This window comes from Contarinia nasturtii, unplaced genomic scaffold (assembly GCF_009176525.2).
Source record: "Contarinia nasturtii isolate CC-2019 unplaced genomic scaffold, AAFC_CNas_1.1 Cnas_scaffold_1964, whole genome shotgun sequence".
Lineage (NCBI taxonomy): Eukaryota > Metazoa > Arthropoda > Insecta > Diptera > Cecidomyiidae > Contarinia > Contarinia nasturtii.
The window spans coordinates 530,210-549,033 of NW_022199294.1; the positions used below are offsets into that span (position 1 = coordinate 530,210).

Consider the following 18,824-nt stretch of genomic DNA (forward strand, 5'->3'; position numbering starts at 1 on the left):
CAATTTATACAATTTTGCAATTTTATTTGCAAGAAAAAAATATATGAGAACCTGGCGTGAAAGAGATGGCGCTTCTTAAATCGAGTCGCGTTCAAATACATTGTCAATATACAACGCAAGTGATACTCGGTAACTATGCACACAAATCGTTGTAAAGCCACACGAAACACATTTTTTTTCTTGCTGATTACATTCTTTCAGCCTACTTTTTTATTCTTAAAGTTTCAAAGTTTCTACTGTCACATTTAAAATTTTCCATTCAAGCGGTCACTCAAAAAACCCTAGAAAATCAAGTCATTTTTTGTCGCGAAAAACCCCAGCAAATTTAAACCTTTCTCTCCACACTTCAAAAACTTGAAGAACAAAAAAAGGAAAATACTTTTTTGACGAAAATTCCTAGCAAATCGAAAAAAAAGGTCTTCACTTTTTTTGCGAAAATCCCTAGCAAATCCAAAGAATTTTCGACTGCCGACAAGGGGGGTTCATGTGTAAAAAAAATTATAATAATAGAACATTGTGCGTCACTACAAATCTAACTGACATGAAAGACACCATTTCAAGCATCATTTCTGCATAATTTTGGCCTGAGGATCATAGCTTCATAATCTTAATACATTTGCCCAAAATTAGACCTCACAATTTGACTATCAGAACAAAAATTGAAGTCAATTCAATTGAATCAATGATGATAATCAATTCATGTTTGGTTTGAACAGTAGAGTGGTTCGATTTTGACATTTTTGTGAGAATCAAAAATCGTATTCCCATAACCTCTGTAGGATGGTCATAGAAATACGACTATGACAACGGTTTTGAAAAAATGCGTTTCCTTTTTGCGTCAGACCCGGGAATTTAAAAAAAATCGAATATGAAAAATGTTAAGCACTTTGAAAATTCACAAAAAAAGGTATAAATGATCCTAATCAAAGCATATGGCTTCTGTTCGCTGCCAAATCATGAAATACACGGAAACATTTAATTTTGAGGCTCAATAATGCATATTAGTCGAAGTAAAGCGCCTATTCAAAGTCGAGCGTTGTCACCTATGCTAAAAGTGTCATTTTAACGTTCGAATTTTTTGGACCACCCTAGTATAAAATATGATTCTGCCGAAATGTGATAATAACTTCGTGGAATGAATTATTGGGTCAAAGTGTTATCTTAGCTTTTCAGACTTAAAACAGCTCGTAATAAACAGATAAGCGGAGCATATCAATTGAAATTAAGCATCAAGCCAGGTTCAGTTGAGTTTGATTGTTCCGAATAAACAGAACACTTTTTTGAATCATTTTATTAGCATAGAAATAATGGTAAATGAATTTATGAAAATTGTATGTCGGAAACGTGCATTTTTCATTTTGAATTGTAAAATCGAAAAAATATCTCTACATTGTATAAAAAGTTCTGATTTTTCTTTTGTGTGAATGGTCAAGAAATATTAAAAAAATATTGGCTGACAGCTATAGTGGTTCAATTATTATTTATTGAAACATTTATGACAATTTTTTCTAAAATATTAAATAATCCTTTTCATGAATGTACAACCCAAGACAGTGTTATAATGGATCAATTTTTAATTGAATTATCAGAAGCCAAGGAAACACAAGCATCTTCCGATGTCGATGCAAAGGTAAACTAAAAAACTTTTTTTTTTTTCAAATTTCGCAGTTTAATATTCAAAACTCTTCATGAATTTACAATTATAGACAATAAAATGTACTAATTGCACCGACGATGCACCGGCTACATCATCGTGTGTCGAATGTGCTGAGTACATTTGCGAAAGTTGTGTTCAGGCACATCAACGCTTGAAATTTACAAGGAACCACACAATTAACACGAAAGAGGAAGCATTAATTGATGATAAAACTACAACGAATGATGAAAAAATGCTCATGTGTCACGTTCATCCACAGGTAAACATTGATGATTTTTGTTTTCATCTACAAAATTTAATTTCATTGTTGTTTCTCTTTTTCAGGAAAAATTGTCACTTTTCTGTGAAACTTGTGACATATCAACGTGCCGCGATTGCCAGTTAGTCGACCACAGATACCATAAATATAAAGACGCCAACGAAACACGTGCCACTCTAAAATTATTATTGAATGAACTCACATATAAACGTGATCTGCTGAACAGCGAAATAAAGGTAAATACTCTAATTTTTTGAAACCCCAAAATGTTCGTTGAAGTTTTTCTAAGATTTTGTTAATGTATCATTCAATTCATATCTAGGCTATTGATGAGCGTGAAAAATTGATAGCTGATGGAAAAGAGAAATTGGTCACCAAAATCACTAATATGGTTGTTCGAATAACGAATACGGTTTATATGCGAGGAAAACAACTTGAAATGCGTTTGAGTGAAGTATGCGATGGAGAATCATTGGATCAATGTAATGATAGAAGTTGTTAAAATTATATTTTTCTTGTCAAGAAATTCAATAATATTTCCTCTGTTGTAGTACATTTTAGGAAACAAAAGGTAGTTATTCGACTGAATTTTGAAGCTAACATTTAAGCGCTTTTTATATTATGTCGATTTAATAAACATTTATTTTGCTAAATTATTTTATTTTTCATTTTAACACCAAATAAATATCCACATTTTTAATTTAGAACACGAATATGTTGAAATATAATCAATATTTAATCAATTAACTTTAATATTCTTGAAAATTTGATTACAAAAATATCCTCCATATTTCAAACGGCAAAATTCGATGCATACTTTGTCTTTTTGGAGTGTATTGAGTACATAATTTGGTGAAAGTTATTCGTTTCGACAATACTGATGTAAATTTAACGTTCAAAACGTTGCAGAAATTCCAGACATTATAAAGAGATATTTTCAGCCAGATGAATCAGCTCAGCCAGATATCGTCAGGAGCTGAAATGGAGTGAAAACGATAAAAGTGATTGTTATAGTGATTGTAGCAATGTAAGTGTAATTATAACCATAACAATCAATTCTATTGTTTTCACTCAATTTCAGCTCCTGACGATATCTGGCTGAGCTGATTCATCTGGCTGAAAATATCTCATTATAATGTCTGAGAAATTCCTCCCTTTTTATTGTCAGTTCATACTGACACAATGAAGCAACATTCCAAATGTACAAATGTATATTGAGTATTTTACAGAAATAATATTAGAAATGTTGTGTTTCGAAGTTTGATTGAACAATTTTTGTTAATGTTTAGGAAATAGGAAATAATATTGAAGGTAGAGCTGAAAAAGACGAAACGAACCGTTTAGTTTCCAATTGAATTGTCTCAGTATCAAAAGAATAAATTCTATCTTGACCACATTTCAACTTGCCAAGATGTACTCTTCTACGCGCTTCTACGTGAGTGCCGAAAATGAGCTGCTATAACAAATTGGCATCATTCATGCTGAATAATATAAACGTTGAAAACTTTGCCACATTTAAGATCAGAGAACAATTTCATATTAACAAAATTAAAACAGCAACAAGAACACATATATGAAATAATCACTTCGTATCCTATCGTTATAGTTTTCTTTTGTATAAATGATAATCGACATTATAAATCCCATGCTGATTTGAAGGTTATTAAGCAAACCGAAAAAAAATAAAAGACATAGTAAACATGAAACTTAAATGAATTCCAGAAAAAAAATCGACGCTTCCACACCTATTCTTTATATTCAAATTTTTTGAATATTTTGAAAACTTAAGAGACAACTTTCAAAAAAGTAAACGAGGCAGTTTGGTAAGTTTTTGATACAGATTCAATTTTTAAATCGTTTGATGGATACATTCTTAACTAGGATAGCAAAATAACAGAATTATTATAGATTTCAATCGAAGGGTCTAGCGGAGGGGGTTGATGATAGCTTCACACAAAAACAGGACATAAAAATTCCAATTACAAAAAACAAACAACAATTTTTACATATTATTTGTTTTCATTCCGTATGATATGATCGGAGCAAAACAAATCGATAACAAAATAAAGTGTTTACTTTATGCATCATCATTTCCATTTATTTCTTAGAATTGCTTATTTACAAACTCAAAACATGTGGCCAAAAACCAACCAGCATTTCAAAACGGCAGTAAAAAAGAAGGCACGTCTAAATGGCCGAACAAACAACGCATATACGTATATTTGCAATATAAAAAAAGTCAACCTTCGTTGTCAATGCCCGCGATTCAAACAACTCTCTGCGATGTGGTTATTTTGCTTGAAAATATGTATAAATTTGCCGTTGAATGAGAAGCAAAAAAAATCTATAAATCGATGATGATAATGATTATGCCGAGCTGCTGGGGGTATCATTTAATATATGCGATCGTGACGTCACATAGCGACGAAAGATGTTGAAATGACTTGAATCAATTCCATGCGTTTACTTTTGTCTTTTTCCAGCCAACGCTTTGTCTCCATCTGTTGAGAGAAAAATTATCACGAGATTTATGTAGCTGTTTATCGATTGAGAGAGGTTCAGGTGTTTTGTCGCTTATATTTTTCTTGTCATATTTTTATATCGAGATTTCAGTTCGTATCTACGCGTCACTTTTTGGTCGTCACACTGCCCACAATAGATATAAATTGGCTTGAGCGCGTCCAGCTATCAGCTAGTTCAATATTAGACATGACTGCCGATAGTCGTTCTGTACACACCGCCAATCTTATTATACTTAAAATATTACCCAACAACGCCATTATTTTTCGCTGAACGCAAGTGTTTGACAAAAAAGGGAGAATATCTTACAAAAAATTGGTTAAAAAGAGTTTTTAATGAATAGTGCCATTGGCAAACCGAGGAAAATTTCGAACTATCTTGATCGCGTGATATAAGCGAATCAAACATTGTACACCATTTTGTCACTTCAATATTCCGATTATTTTTATAATTCATAAGGATTTTTTTGTTGGGTAAAAACTTGCATTATTTTAGTTGTTGCAACAAGTGGATTGAACAAAATTTGATCTTGTGTGACAATGATAAAAGGACAAGTCAATGAATTGAGCACCGAAACTTTTAATAATCTCCATTTGGACGTTAAAAAACAACCCGGGGACGAACCAATCGACGATCATTTTATTAAAAAACGTGAATGGAATGTTAAATCATCCGAATTTGCGAATTTAACTACAAACCCAATCAGAGCCATCGTCGAACATTTGAACGTGCAACCAAATCCAAATAAGGCTTTTATTCCACTCTCTGTTGGTAAGTAAAATAAACATAAAAAACGATTTTTTTTCTCGTAAAAGTATGGTTTTTTTCCTCTCTGCGGGTGAGTTGATTTTCAAGTTTTTTGTCTTTGAAAATTTCAAACAATTCACTTTTTTTTAAATATAAAAATTGTGTCGTTGAAAATCTAACGTTTTTTTTTTCTAATTTTGATTAAATTACAAAAAATATGATGAGACAAAGTTCATTTTATGAATTTTAAAAGAATTTTATTGAAGCAAACGATTCATTTTAAAATGTCGATATTCGAAATGAAAAAAATCTCCTATTATTGTCTCATGGTCAGTTATTTTTATAAGATGCAACCAACTTCAAACATTTCTTGTATTTATTAATTAAATAAGCAGAATTTCATAGTTTAAAAAACGTTTCGCAAATAAGAGGTACGATTTGAACAGAGTTACTGGTACTTTTGATATAAGTGTTCCTCTTCCTCGCAATCAGGTATATCACTTGAATTATATAATTAATTATATAAACAATTAGGCACTAGGCAATGCCTGCAATTTTTTGGTGCCAATGATAGCTCTGTTTTTTTAAAGAGTGTAAAAATTGGTGATAAGCAGCAAAATTAAAATTCATTGAAATATAAATTGTAATAATAATTTCTATAATAATGTGAATTTATGCTTGGATTTTTGGACTTAAACGGGGAGTGTACTAGTTATATTGAATAGACATAGTTCTTCGTTGCTCAGGTTTCAACCCCATTGCAAGACGCCCGTGTCTGTATAATTATACACCAATAGTAGTTTTATCCAAAGATTTGTCTCATGCTTGCTTAAAAATTAGTATCAGGTGCAATGTATTCGCCATGCTTTAAAACATGCTTATTCATCAATCTAAAAATACTCAAAAATATTCCTTCCTGTCCATCATATTATAGAATGATAAAGCACTGGTCAAACTTCAAAAAAAAAAAAAAAAAAAAAAATAGGCAGAATACATGTGAATCACAACAAGTTGTATAAAAGTGGCTGCAACTGTGCGCTATGTAAAAAGGTCGAATTAAGGAAAAATACTACGCAACAACGGTACACATAATATTGTTGCTACAACGAATATCAATATCAATAATGATGACATTTTCATGGTATTCCAAATACCAACGACGCGCTATCAATATATTCAAAATCAAAACAAGTTCATAAGTTATTTTTTATTGATATTAAAAGTTGTTCACTGATTAATATTCATATTCATACGCGCCACAAATGCGATCTTTCTCCTCGTTAGATGAGATCTGCTGAATAAATAGTCAGATTTTTGTTGTTGTTGTAACTAAAGAATAACAACTACAACGCATATGTTTCTATAAGTTGCGAACAAAATGAAATCATTTTAATTCGATAATTTAAATGTGGAATTTTCGTGACGTTCCCATAAGCAATGTACTAATTTAAATTCCAAAATCGACATAAAAATTTTAAATTTATTTTTCCGCCCAGGTGATCCTACTGTGTTTGGCAATTTAAAAGCGGCTGATGAAACAATTCAAGCAGTACGAAATGCGATCGATGAAGGCAAGCACAATGGTTACGCTCATTCAGCTGGAAGCATATTAGCCCGTGAAGCTGTTTGTAAATATGTAGCACCGCATCAAGGTTCGGTGGAACCCAACGATGTGATTTTATGCAGCGGATGCTCGTCATCCCTTGACTTATGCATTGGAGCTATTGCGGATTCGGGTAAAAATTTATTGATACCAACGCCCGGTTTCTCGATTTATCGAACTCTTGCAATTAGCTATGGCATTGAAGTTCGGTCGTACAATTTACTGCCCGATAAACAATGGGAAGTCGATTTAGAACAATTGGAAGAATTAATGGACGAACATACAGCAGCTATTGTGCTTACAAATCCTAGCAATCCATGTGGAAGCGTTTTTCGAAAAAATCATTTATTGGACATAATTGCGTTGTGCGAAAAGTATTGCATTCCAATCATTGCCGATGAAATCTATGAACACTTTGTGTTCCCCGGAGTCGAGTATCATTCGGTCAGTTCTCTTTCGAAAAATGTACCCGTTCTATCATGCGGGGGTTTGACGAAACGCTTTTTGGTGCCAGGATGGCGCATGGGGTGGATTGTAATTCACGATCGTCACGATATTTTCAAGGAGTTACGCAAAGTATATTGATTGAATTTTTTTTTAATTTGAAACAAAAGGAAACTCGTTTTTGAAACCATATCATTTTCAAATCAATTAGGGTTTAGCCAATTTAAGCACAAGAATATTGGGTAGCAACACTCTTATTCAAGGCGCACTACCGGAAATCTTGGAGAAAACACCAACAACTTTCTTTGATAGCATCGTGGAAACACTTTATGTAAGTGTTTTCTATCGCTTACCGTCTTCCCGTGTAACTTGAATTTATTTTTAAAAACAGAAACACGCCAAACTTGCCTATGATATTTTGTGTGATGCTGTTGGACTTAAACCCATTATGCCCGATGGAGCCATGTATATGATGATTGGAATCGATATCGACAATTTTCCTGAATATCAAAATGAACTTGAGTTTGTGCAGGCATTAGTCAAGGAGCAAAGCGTTTTTTGTTTGCCCGGTCAATGCTTCAATTATCCAAACTACATGCGCATTGTTTTAACCGTTCCGGAACATTTAATTTGGGAATCATGCATTCGTATCGCTGACTTCTGCAATCGACACTACAAGAATACATTCAATCCGAATTTAATTGAACACTTGAACTGGTAGATGGTGGGGTGCAACGGCATGAATTAATATCGGTTTATTTACTTATGGCGACTTATGGTGAGTTAATATCATGCGAAATATGGTTTACCTTTTTGTTTATAACAGTTTTCATAAAAAAGATGATAATAAATGAGTATTTCTTTTTAAACGCCAAACAACAAAATCGTCCTTTTTTATTTATTTATTTATTTATTAGTATACGGTGTATTAATCTGTGTAAAATTTACACGTGCAATGATTAAATACATTATATTATTGAATTGAAAAGCAATTTAGTATTTTTAATACTGATACAATCACGATTATAGCCGATTTTGGCGAGACTAACAGTCTTATTTTTATGAATGATTTCCCGAAATTTAAAGCATTAATTTCTTCCCAGTTTTTTTCTTTGGTTACAAGGTAAGTTTAAAGGAGCATATCATTATAATTTTAGCCTTTTTCAGGCTTTCTTCGACACTTATGAATTATGTAAAGGTTTCTCATGTTATTTGTGAAAGAAGAATGGTATTGAGAATCTCTCGGAATATCAAGACAAAATTCCGTTTGCACAGATATACCTGTAAATTTTATACTGGTAAATTTTATTTGCCAATTCAATGTTTCCGAACGACATGCAAATTATTTGTACCATATCGCAAGAATTTCTTTTATTGAAAGAGCTGTGATGCATACCGCCATAAACTAATGTTGTTTTATTTCGTTGTTGTAAAATGTTTTTGATGCAATTAAATGAATTTGTTCAACTTCGATCTGTACAATAACAATTTTGTTTGTGAATAAATGCTAATAATAAATGAGTATTTAAAAAAAAAAGATATATAAACGAAAATACATACAATTGTGATGTGAAAAATGTGATGTGTTTTGTTCTTAAATTAACTGAATTGATAACGAAGTAAAGCTAAGAAACAAATGGTAACAGATACAATATAATATCGAATAAATTGTGGTATATCAAACCATCCGACAGTAACATTTGAGTGAATCGATCGGACAGTGGTGATGAGTGTTTGTGTATTATGATGACTACGTGTTGAATTTTGACTATCATTTTCCAAACTTTTCTTTTCTGCTTTGTATGTGGTTATCTTTGGGATTTTCTGTTGATTCCAACAGATGCGAGCACAATGGTTGCTCATTCGTGTCGGTGAGGTCGACGAACGATTTGATTCAACCGATTTTTTGCTAAGATCGGACGAAATGTCATCTTCGCCATTTTCAGTTTTCGATTCTGGTGAAGATTTTTTGTCCATTTTTGGTGACACCGTCAAATTTACCATTGTTCCATTCTTGTCAAATGGGCTAACTGATTCTTTAACGTTGCAAAGTTTTTCAAAATCGATTTCATCATCGCAAGTTTCGTTGAATATTTGAATCGGACCTTGAAATTCATTCACTTCGGCTTGGAAATTTTTAACATCCGAATCGTAAGACGGTGAATCACTTCTTTCCACATCAAATGTTGCACCCGAAAAATGATTCACACTGCCAATTGAAAACGTTTCATTGACAATGCCATGATCGGTTTTTGATATGCGACGACCTCTGTTGTACGCTGAATGTCGTTTTTCTTTTTGAGTTCTTTTATTTTGTGCAAGTCTCTTTTTGAGCAATGATGTACGCTTTTTGATGAACGATTTTCGTGATGTTGCCAATTTGGTTGGATCACGATGCAATTTATCGTATTCGGGTGTTGATTCGTAACCAGCGGCCGGTGTGGCGCACAGGAATTTTTGCGAAACTTTTTTCGTTTGCTCAAGTAAATTGCGCGATAAGGCACCCAATCGTATTGGATCCGATGTCAATTTTGATTCGATCGTTGACACAGAATGATTGATAAAACCAAATGAAGTTCGTTCGAATTTGGCCAATGTTGACGATCGTCTTCCGTTCCGATGCGGTGTTGACGTACTGAAAAATAACTTTTGCAAATTTTGCAATGTACTTCGACCCATCGATCCACGAGATTGATGATGATCGTTCTCCTTATCCTATTCAATGAATAAACAAAAAAAACATACCAATTTTGGTTTCAATTCAAAATGAATGCATTTTTTTTTGCGGTGGGGCCACTTACTGACAAAGAAGTTCAAAAGGTGTCAACGCCAGACCTGTAGCTCGATTTAAATGATTCCGAATAAAATTACAATGATTTGATACAACACGATCATTTTCTATCTTATTCTTTATTGAGTTGTTGAAACACATACAACATAACCATATACATATTGATTACTATAAAATCCAGCTATTTAATCTTCCAAATATTTTCTTATAACTGACTAAAAAATTTACAAAATCGATTTTTATTTTACTTAGCATAACTAGAAATTAAATTAAAATAATACATATATCCGCATGTGAATAACGGCCAATATCAAATTATCTTTTAGAATGTAAATTAGGTATAAAATGTAAATGAAATCAAAAATTGCTGTGATCATTTTGAAAATAAAACAAAAAAAATAATTTGCGTCTTATTTTCCTCTCTCTCTCTCTCTCTCTCTCTCTCTCTCCTGCTTGCGGCTAATGAATAAATTGAATCGTACGACGCGGCGTGTGATCAGGAATGTGATTGCAACCTTTTGAACTTGTTTGTTTTCAGAGCGGAATATTGTGTTTATTTTGATTGGGAATGGTTTTGGTGTGGATTGAGTCACTTGGATTGATTTGGTGCTTCATTCGATTTGGTGAAGTAGTTTATCATAAAACGAGCACACGTGAATGCAAAATTTATTTGCCGATCGATTGGCAATTGACTCACTATAATGTCTGGAAGAAAGAATCCGAAAAAGAAATATCGATATTCAGATTTAACGAACGTGGTTACAGAGAGCAAGTGTGGCACAAATTTGACATACACACATTGAAAGAGTGCTTTGCCCGTTTGTTTAAGAGGACTGTAGTGAAGTACGATCAGCAAATTTACATATGAACAAATATTACATGGGATGCCAGTCCCAAACTCTGACACACACGTACTTTTTATGTTAAAAGATTGCCTTAATCAACCTTAAATTATTTATGTTTGAATTGAAATGGAAATTTAAATTAATAGCTTATTTCGTACCTCATCCTTAATTTTCGATGAAGAAAATATACGCGTAAATTTACCAGGTGTACTTTTCTTTGATGCCTTGGATGTGTTTCCACCAAGCGATGGACGCTCAAAACCATTTTGTTCGCGAAGTATATCGCCCCGAGGTAATTCACTGCCCAACGATAATCGACCTCCACTCTTGCTCGGTGTTGGGGGGCCTGGTCGCTTATATGTTGTTTGACGGCGTGTTTCGCTTTGAGTACTAAACAAGCTATCATCCAAACATGATCGGAAGTTTTCATTTTGCTAAAGAAATGATATGAAAGACATTGATTTAGTACTTTTGGACTTGATGTAACATGGTAAAGTTAAAAATTACCTTTGAACTATTGTCAGCAAATTGTGGCATGTACGATGAGCGAAGATGAGGTGGGACCATTGAATTTCGTCGTTGAATCTCGTCATAAGACAACGATTCACGACCGAATGTACCTCCTCCCTTCAAGTCATCCAAATATGTGTTATCAAAAAGTTCACCCTCTTCGTCTTCCATTCGGAATGTACCTCCTGCAAATGAAAATGGCATGATTAAAGAATGGTTGTCATTCGGCTTAAAGCGATTAATTTCAACAAACCTCTCATTTTATCTAAAAATTTCGATGCGTTGGTGGTGCCATTGCCTCCATTCAATGTGCTGCCAATTTCATATGTTCGTAATTTGGACTTCATAATTTCATGTTCCTTCAATAGCATTAATTTCTCCTCGTTGAGCGCATGAATTTGTGATGAAAATTCCTTCGTTTTCTCATCGTAAAAGATCAATTTGTCGGCATACCGTCGATTTTCAGTGCCCATTTCAGCCAATTGCTTTTCATGTTTCTCTTGAACTTTGGCCATTTCTTCTTTGTACAGAGTTTTCTGCAAAAATTTAAAATTCAAATGAATATCCACAGACATAGTTCAAATTGTGTGACACGTTTTTTTGAGAAAAATAGTCATTGTTTCGATGTAATTAAATAATAAAAAATACTTTATTTCCTGTTTTTTTTAAAAAAGAAAATATAAACTCAATCCGTTTATAATGGTCCGATATATTTAAAATACATCCGTTTGATTTTTAACGGCGAATCGCCGAATTACCGCAATGGTAATAATTGCACAAAATAAAAATGTCATTGGCCATTTAAACAAACTGCATATGTGTTTCATCCAAGGTCTGTCGATTGAAAAGTCTCGTTCATTTCGGATGGCATCGTACAAAAATTTCAACTGTGTCGATTCAACGAGGTTGCTTTCGATTGAATTTGAATGCTTAAAAAATATACAAAAATCGAAGCGTTTGAATCGCAAATTTTCGCTATTTTATTTTACAATTGTTATTTAATCATTGGTTTATGCAATGTGATTACGATAAATGCAGAACATTTCGAATTAGATATGAGATGATAGCGATTAGAAACAACATCGAACGATGAACAAACATGCAGTCTTAGAACAAGACACCAAAATAAGCTTACACAAATGGATGCAATGGAGTGTGACAGGAAGAGCACAAATATTCGAAATAAACTTACCATTTTTTCTTTCATTTTTTCCAGCTTCTCTTCGTAGCTGTTTCGCATTATTTTGAATTCTTTGTCCTTTTGATCGACCGTTTCGCGTTCTTTCATTAATTTGGCGCGATAGATTTTGACGTCTTGAATTAGACTTTCCTTCTCTTTTTTCCATAGTTCGACCTTTTCGTTCTGTATCTTTTCCATTTGAACAAACTGTTCGTTGAGCGTTATCAATTGCTCTTTGTTTGTGGCTGACTCTAGCAATATTTTATTTTCGCTTCGCAATTTTGCTGTAGACTCTTGCAATTCTTCAATGTCTTTGGTATATTGGTCGATTTTCGTGGTAAACGTTTCTGTGGACAAAGTGTGTTCCTTTGTTTTGGAAAGAAAGAATTAAATGGCGAAATTCAATTTTACATGCGTAAAAGAAGGTGAAAATATTCTTGGAATAGCACTTACATTTTTCAATTCTGTCATTTTTATTTCCAATTGACCAAGTTCATCTTTTAACTTCGAAATTTGTTCATTTTTCTCGCTCAATTCCGAATCGATCTCTTGATTCTTCGCTTGAGTAGCGGTGAGGTCTTCTTCCGTTTTTTGAAGTTTTTGGCTAGTTTCACTGAGTTTTTCTTGAACATCAGTGTACTCTTTTCGGACTTTATCGTGAGTTGATTTCTCATCACTTAGTTCACTTGTAATTTCGGCGAGTTCGAGCTTATGTTTTGCCAGCAAATCCATTGATTCATCTAATTCTTGTTGCACTTGTTCCAATTTGGTTTGAATACTGTTTTTCTCTGTGGTTTGTGTCTCTAGATTGACACTCATGGCGTTTATCTTCTCTTCAAACTCCGTTCGAATGAGACGAACTTCATCCAAATGTTTGGCGACGAGTTCATCATTTGCTGACTGCTCTTTCTCGACATTGGAAGTGATTATCTGCAAAAAATAAATTAAATTTGATAAATTAAAATCGAATCACTGAAGTGACCAAAGGAAAAGGTGCAAAATTAACAAAAATGTACATATTCGGAAGAACGAACAGTTTAAATACAGAAAATATATAAATTAATCGAGGTAAAAAGGTTTGGTGCTTACATTTTCCATATCTAGAATTTTCTTCTGTGATTCATTCAATTCATCCTTCAACTTGGACATTTGATCACTCTTCTCAGTTAGTTCCGCACTAATCTCATCTTTCTTTGCGAGAGTTTCGGTCAATGTTTGTTGTGTATTTTGGAGTTTCTGATTGACTTCGGCCAATTTTTCTTGGACATCAGTATAGTCTTTCTGAATGCTGTCTCGAGTTGTATTGATTTGACTTAGTTCGTCCTTCAACTTTGAAATTTGATCATTTTTCTCGGTGAGTTCTGAACATATTTCATCATTCTTCGTGCGCGTGGTGGACAATTCTTGTTCCATCTCACCAAGTTTCTGATTGATTTCCGAGTTTTTGACTTGAATGTCATCATAATCCTTCTGAATGCCATCCCGAATTGCAATCAATTCTTTTAAGTCATCGTTTAACTTTACAATTTGATCATTTTTATCACTCACCTCCGCACTTATCTTATCTTTATTTGTGAGAGTTTCAGTCAATGTTTGTTGTGTATTTTGGAGTTTCTGATTGACTTCGACCAATTTTTCTTGGACATCATTATAATCTTTCTGAAGGCTGTCTCGAGTTGTATTAACTTGACTTAGTTCGTCTTTCAACTTCGAAATTTGATCATTTTTCTCGATGAGTTCTGAACTAATTTCATCATTCTTCGTGCGCGTGATGGACAATTCTTGTTCCATCTCGCCCAATTTCCGATTGATTTCCAAGTTTTTGACTTGAATGTCGTCGTGATCCTTTTGAATACCATCCCGAATTGCAATCAATTCTTTCAAGTCATCGTTTAACTTAACAATTTGATCATTTTTATCAGTCACCTCCGCACTTATCTCATCTTTCTTTGCGAGAGTTTCGGTCAATGTTTGTTGTGTATCTTTTAGTTTCTGATTGACTTCGACCAATTTTTCTTGGGCATCAATATATTCTTTCTGAATGCTGTCTCGAGTTGTATTGACTTGGTTTAGTTCGTCCTTCAACTTCAAAATTTGACCATTTTTCTCGATGAGTTCTGAGCCAATTTCACCATTCTTCGAGTGAATGGTGGACAATTCTAGCTCCATTTCAGAAAGCTTCTGATTCATTTCAGTGTTTTTAGCCTGAATTTCATCATACTCCTCTTGAATTCCATCGCGAATTGCTGTCAATTGTTTCAATTCTTCGTTCAACTTGAACACTTGCTCATTCTTCCCAGTCAACTCAGCACTGATCTCATCATTCTTCGCGAGAATTTCGGTTAATGTTTTTTGAGTATCTTGAAGCTTCTGATTGACTTCGGTACATTTTGCCTGAACATCGGCGTATTCCTTTTGAATTCTGTTCCGTGTTGATGTCTCTTCGTTTAATTGACTTGTAATTTCGGCGAGTTCGAGCTTATGTTTTGCCAGCAAATCCATTGTTTCATCTAATTCATGTTGAACATGTTCTAATTTGGTCTGAATACTGATTTTCTCTGTGGTTTGTGTCTCTAGATTGACACTCATGGCATTGATATTCTCTTCACACTCCGTTCGAATGAGACGAACTTCCTCCAAATGTTTGGCGATGAGTTCCTCTTTTGCTGACTGCTCTTTCTCGATATTGGAAGAGATCGTCTGAAAATGTTTAATGAAAACAAAACAATAAAATCGAATCAATAAAGAAAAATGCGAAAAAATTACAAAAAAAATACTGGGGAAATACAGTGATTAGAGTTTTAGAAGTGGTCGATGTCAAAAAGTACTTACATTTCCCATGTCAACAATTTTCTTTTGCGATTCATTCAATTCCTCCATCAACTTGGACACTTGATTATTTTTAACAGTCAATTCTGCACTAATCTCGTCTTTCTTTGCGATGGTTTCGGTCAATGCTTGTTGGGTGTCTTGAAGCTTCTGACTGATTTCAGTGCATTTTGCTTGAACTTCAGTGTATTCGTTTTGAACTCTATTCCGTGTTGATGTCTCATCACTTAGCTGACTGGAAATTTCGTCGAGTTCGAGTTTATGTTTTGCCAATGAGTCCATTGTTTCGTCTAATTCTTGTTGCACTTGTTCCAATTTTATTTGGATATTGTTTTTCTCAGTGGTTTGTGTCTCTAGATTGACATTCAGTGCGTTTATCTTTTCTTCAAACTCCGTTCGAATGCGACGAACTTCTTCAAAATGTTGAGCATTCAATTCACGTTTCTCTGACTGAGCGCTCTCTATATTTGATGTCACGGTCTGAAAAGATATGAACGTTAAAAAATGTAAGATATATCAACAAAAGTGACAACACGCCCAAATGTTAATAAGAAAATACTTACATTTTGTAAGTCGACGACTTTCGTATTTGATTGGCTCAAATCATCCATCAGCTTCGAAATGCGATCATTTCTTTCGTTGAGTTCCGAACTGATTTTCTCATTCTTTGTCCGTGCGCCGCTCAAGTCATTTTGACTCTGTTCATATTTCTGGCTAATTTCCGTATATTTTGTTTCAATAAAAGTACGATCCTTTTGAACTTCCTCGTGTTTCAATTTTTCTACTTTCAATTCGTTACTAATTTGATCAATTTCAAGCTTATGTTTTGCCAGCAAATCCATTGTTTCACTTAATTCACGTTGCAGGTTCTCCAATTTCAAATGTACATTATTTTTCTCTTTAATTTGCTCTTCCAGATTAACATTCATAGCAGCTATCTTTTCTTCCAGTTCCGTTCGAATTTGGCGCATTTCATCGAAATGTTGAGCCATCAATTCGCGTTTTTCCGATTGTATTTGCTCAACTTGAGCAGTGACATCCAATAAAGATGCATTAAGTTCCGATTTTTCAGTTTCACATGTAGCCAGAGTGGTTTTGAGCTGATCAAGTTTAACGACGATATTTTGATTTTGACTGTGAAGAGTTTCATTCTTTTCCCCTTCTAGCTGCAATTTTTTATTTAATGCATCGATGGTGCTTTGCAATGCGCTCGTCTGTTCTTTCAACGAAACAATTTCGGAAGAATGACTTTCAATTTCCTGCGATAATTCTTTTTTCTTTTCAACCATATCAACGAATGTTCGATTCATTTCGGTAAAGATCACATTTGTTGATGAGAAATCAATGGTTTTTTGGTCTGTTTCAGTCATTACTTCGTACAATTTCGATGCTTCATCTTGTACAATGGCTAATTCTTTTTTAAGTTGATTAATCGTTTCACTAAGTGCAATATTTTGCTTTTGCTGATCAATCAATCGAACATCAACGATGGCGCTGGCCAAATTTTCTTCATTTACGCAAAAACCTGATTGAATGAGATATAAACATTCATTATACACAAAAACTGGTTTGACATTCAAATTAAAATATGCAAAAATTGAACGTTAAAACTTACTTGACATGTTTAAATCGTTGGCCGTTGAATTTAACAATTCGTACGATGATGATGAGTCAAAATCATGCTTTTTCGAATTGGATTGAAGCTCTTTGAGCATGTCACTTAGCTCTTTATTGCTGTTATTTAGATAGTCGATCATTTTCTCTCGTTCAACCAGTTGGTTTTTAAACGTTTCCGCCTCACCGAATGACTCGAGTAATTTCACATTTAGAGATTTCACTTGAGCTTCGGCATGCTGTAATTTCTCCTTTAATAGCTCGATATCATCGTTCGCCGCATTGCACGTTGAGGTTAATCTAAAGAGTTCATCTTCTTTTAGATTTATTTCACGACGCAATTGCTTGATGGCTGAATCGATTTCTAAATTTTGGGATAATTGATCATCTTCGTCAAGCTGATTGATCTGCTTTTTTAGGAGATTATTTTCTGCCAACGCAACTTTGTAGTCGTCATCGAGTTTTGTTAGCTTTTTCTCACATTGATTCAATTGCATCTCCAAGTAGCCACGCTCAAAACGTTCGGTTTCCAATTGTGACTAAACAAACACAACGTGAAAAGACTGTAAAAAAAACATGGTCTGTCTTTCTTTCTTGCATAAAAAAACTCACCTTTAAATTTCGATTCTCCAAGTTCCATGTATTCAACAGTTTCGTTTTCGGCGTTTGTGGAGATGTACTCGATGATAGAATTGACTGCAAATTCCGTGTTATGGGACTGACATGAGCAATTGGTAGTTCACAACATTCTACAGGATTAAAAAGGGATAACATTCACACAAATTAGTTTCTTTTCACCATTACAACAACCGAGTAATAGTCGCAAGGAGAATATGTATTACCTGCTTCTTCGATGGCAGTTTGTATAATAGCTCGTTCACATTTGCCGACTTTGAATAGATAGTCAAGAAATTTTTCGATCATCTCTTGATTTTTACGCACCATATTGTTGCATATTTGTTGTACACCTTCGTCCGCATGTGAAACACATGCAAAATGTAGACACATTGAATAAAAGTACACATATTCGCTGACTGGTACTTTATTTTTTGTATCCAATTTCAAATAAAAGTCTTTATAGTACTCTGGAATTGATGGAAGAGATAGAGAGAGAGTGAACAAAACGTATTTAAAGCATACCGTTCATTTGCACACACAGATATATGTATATACGCACCTCTTACGAAACTAACCACATTTTCGGATCGTATTTGAGTTGATTTTATTTGTTTTTTAAATGCTGTGAAAAATGTGTCGATATTTGTATCGCCCAAATTTTGATAGTTTTGCACCAAAAAACCAGTTGAATTAACCTAAAAAATCACAATAAAACAATTATTTCACATGCTTAAGAGATCCTATTTCAATCGAACAACGGCAGTGGTGCAATGCACAAACAACATTCATGTATTTAAAGTGCACATACCCAATCCAACAGCACCGATTTCCATAAATTATATTCCATATTTTTGTTTTCCTTTTAGATCACTTTTTCATGTAATACTTTGATTGTGTAAAATAAATTAACTTAAAAATACCAAAGACAAAAAAAATAGTACGATAGTAATATAAAAAAAATATTAATAAACCGAAAGCAAAAAAAACTAAATCATTTGTATCGTCTTATTAAATGGCGTGCTGTTATATTCTATCACTTGCAAGGCGTACAACACGAATGACGATGCAAGGAAATCGAAAACCGTTTGACACCAAACAAAAATTTAAAAAGCAAAGCTGCACTGATGGACGCACAGTGGCGAAATCGAAAAGTACGCAGCCATCACACAGTTTGACAGATGACAAATGTCAAAACACAAATGCTCGC

At 33.8% G+C, this 18,824-nt stretch overlaps 3 protein-coding genes across 5 annotated transcripts; 2 read left to right on the forward strand and 1 right to left on the reverse strand.

The window, feature by feature from the left end:
• Nucleotides 1-1,249: 1,249 nt before the first annotated feature.
• On the forward strand, nucleotides 1,250-2,569 carry LOC116347627 (E3 ubiquitin-protein ligase TRIM33-like). 2 transcript variants are annotated; one of them, XM_031778306.1, is made up of 5 exons: nucleotides 1,250-1,310; nucleotides 1,551-1,630; nucleotides 1,707-1,916; nucleotides 1,982-2,152; nucleotides 2,239-2,569. In XM_031778306.1, exons 2-5 carry the CDS (start codon nucleotides 1,562-1,564, stop codon nucleotides 2,416-2,418), a joined length of 630 nt encoding a protein of 209 aa, XP_031634166.1. In that variant the 5' UTR covers nucleotides 1,250-1,310; nucleotides 1,551-1,561; the 3' UTR covers nucleotides 2,419-2,569. The 2 variants fall into 2 exon arrangements, with proteins under 2 accessions (XP_031634166.1, XP_031634167.1); XM_031778307.1 differs by having other exon boundaries at nucleotides 1,271-1,310; nucleotides 1,555-1,630.
• Nucleotides 2,570-4,586: 2,017 nt separating this feature from the next.
• LOC116347620 (tyrosine aminotransferase) lies at nucleotides 4,587-8,114 on the forward strand. The gene is made up of 4 exons (XM_031778299.1): nucleotides 4,587-5,207; nucleotides 6,680-7,362; nucleotides 7,442-7,561; nucleotides 7,622-8,114. Exons 1-4 carry the CDS (start codon nucleotides 4,976-4,978, stop codon nucleotides 7,949-7,951), a joined length of 1,365 nt encoding a protein of 454 aa, XP_031634159.1. The 5' UTR covers nucleotides 4,587-4,975; the 3' UTR covers nucleotides 7,952-8,114.
• Nucleotides 8,115-8,775: 661 nt separating this feature from the next.
• Nucleotides 8,776-18,656, reverse strand: LOC116347552 (early endosome antigen 1). Of its 2 annotated transcripts, none has more exons than XM_031778181.1 (14): nucleotides 18,426-18,656; nucleotides 18,177-18,312; nucleotides 17,842-18,084; nucleotides 17,612-17,748; nucleotides 17,001-17,538; nucleotides 15,949-16,910; nucleotides 15,389-15,865; nucleotides 13,646-15,256; nucleotides 13,010-13,486; nucleotides 12,569-12,922; nucleotides 11,630-11,912; nucleotides 11,374-11,561; nucleotides 11,025-11,300; nucleotides 8,776-9,945 (listed from the first exon to the last, which is right to left on the reverse strand). In XM_031778181.1, the coding sequence occupies exons 1-14, from the start codon at nucleotides 18,462-18,464 to the stop codon at nucleotides 8,830-8,832; spliced, it is 6,837 nt and encodes a 2,278-aa protein (XP_031634041.1). In that variant the 5' UTR covers nucleotides 18,465-18,656; the 3' UTR covers nucleotides 8,776-8,829. The 2 variants fall into 2 exon arrangements, with proteins under 2 accessions (XP_031634041.1, XP_031634042.1); XM_031778182.1 differs by lacking the exon at nucleotides 8,776-9,945 and adding an exon at nucleotides 10,459-10,726 and having other exon boundaries at nucleotides 18,426-18,654.
• Between the last annotated feature and the right edge of the window lie 168 nt (nucleotides 18,657-18,824).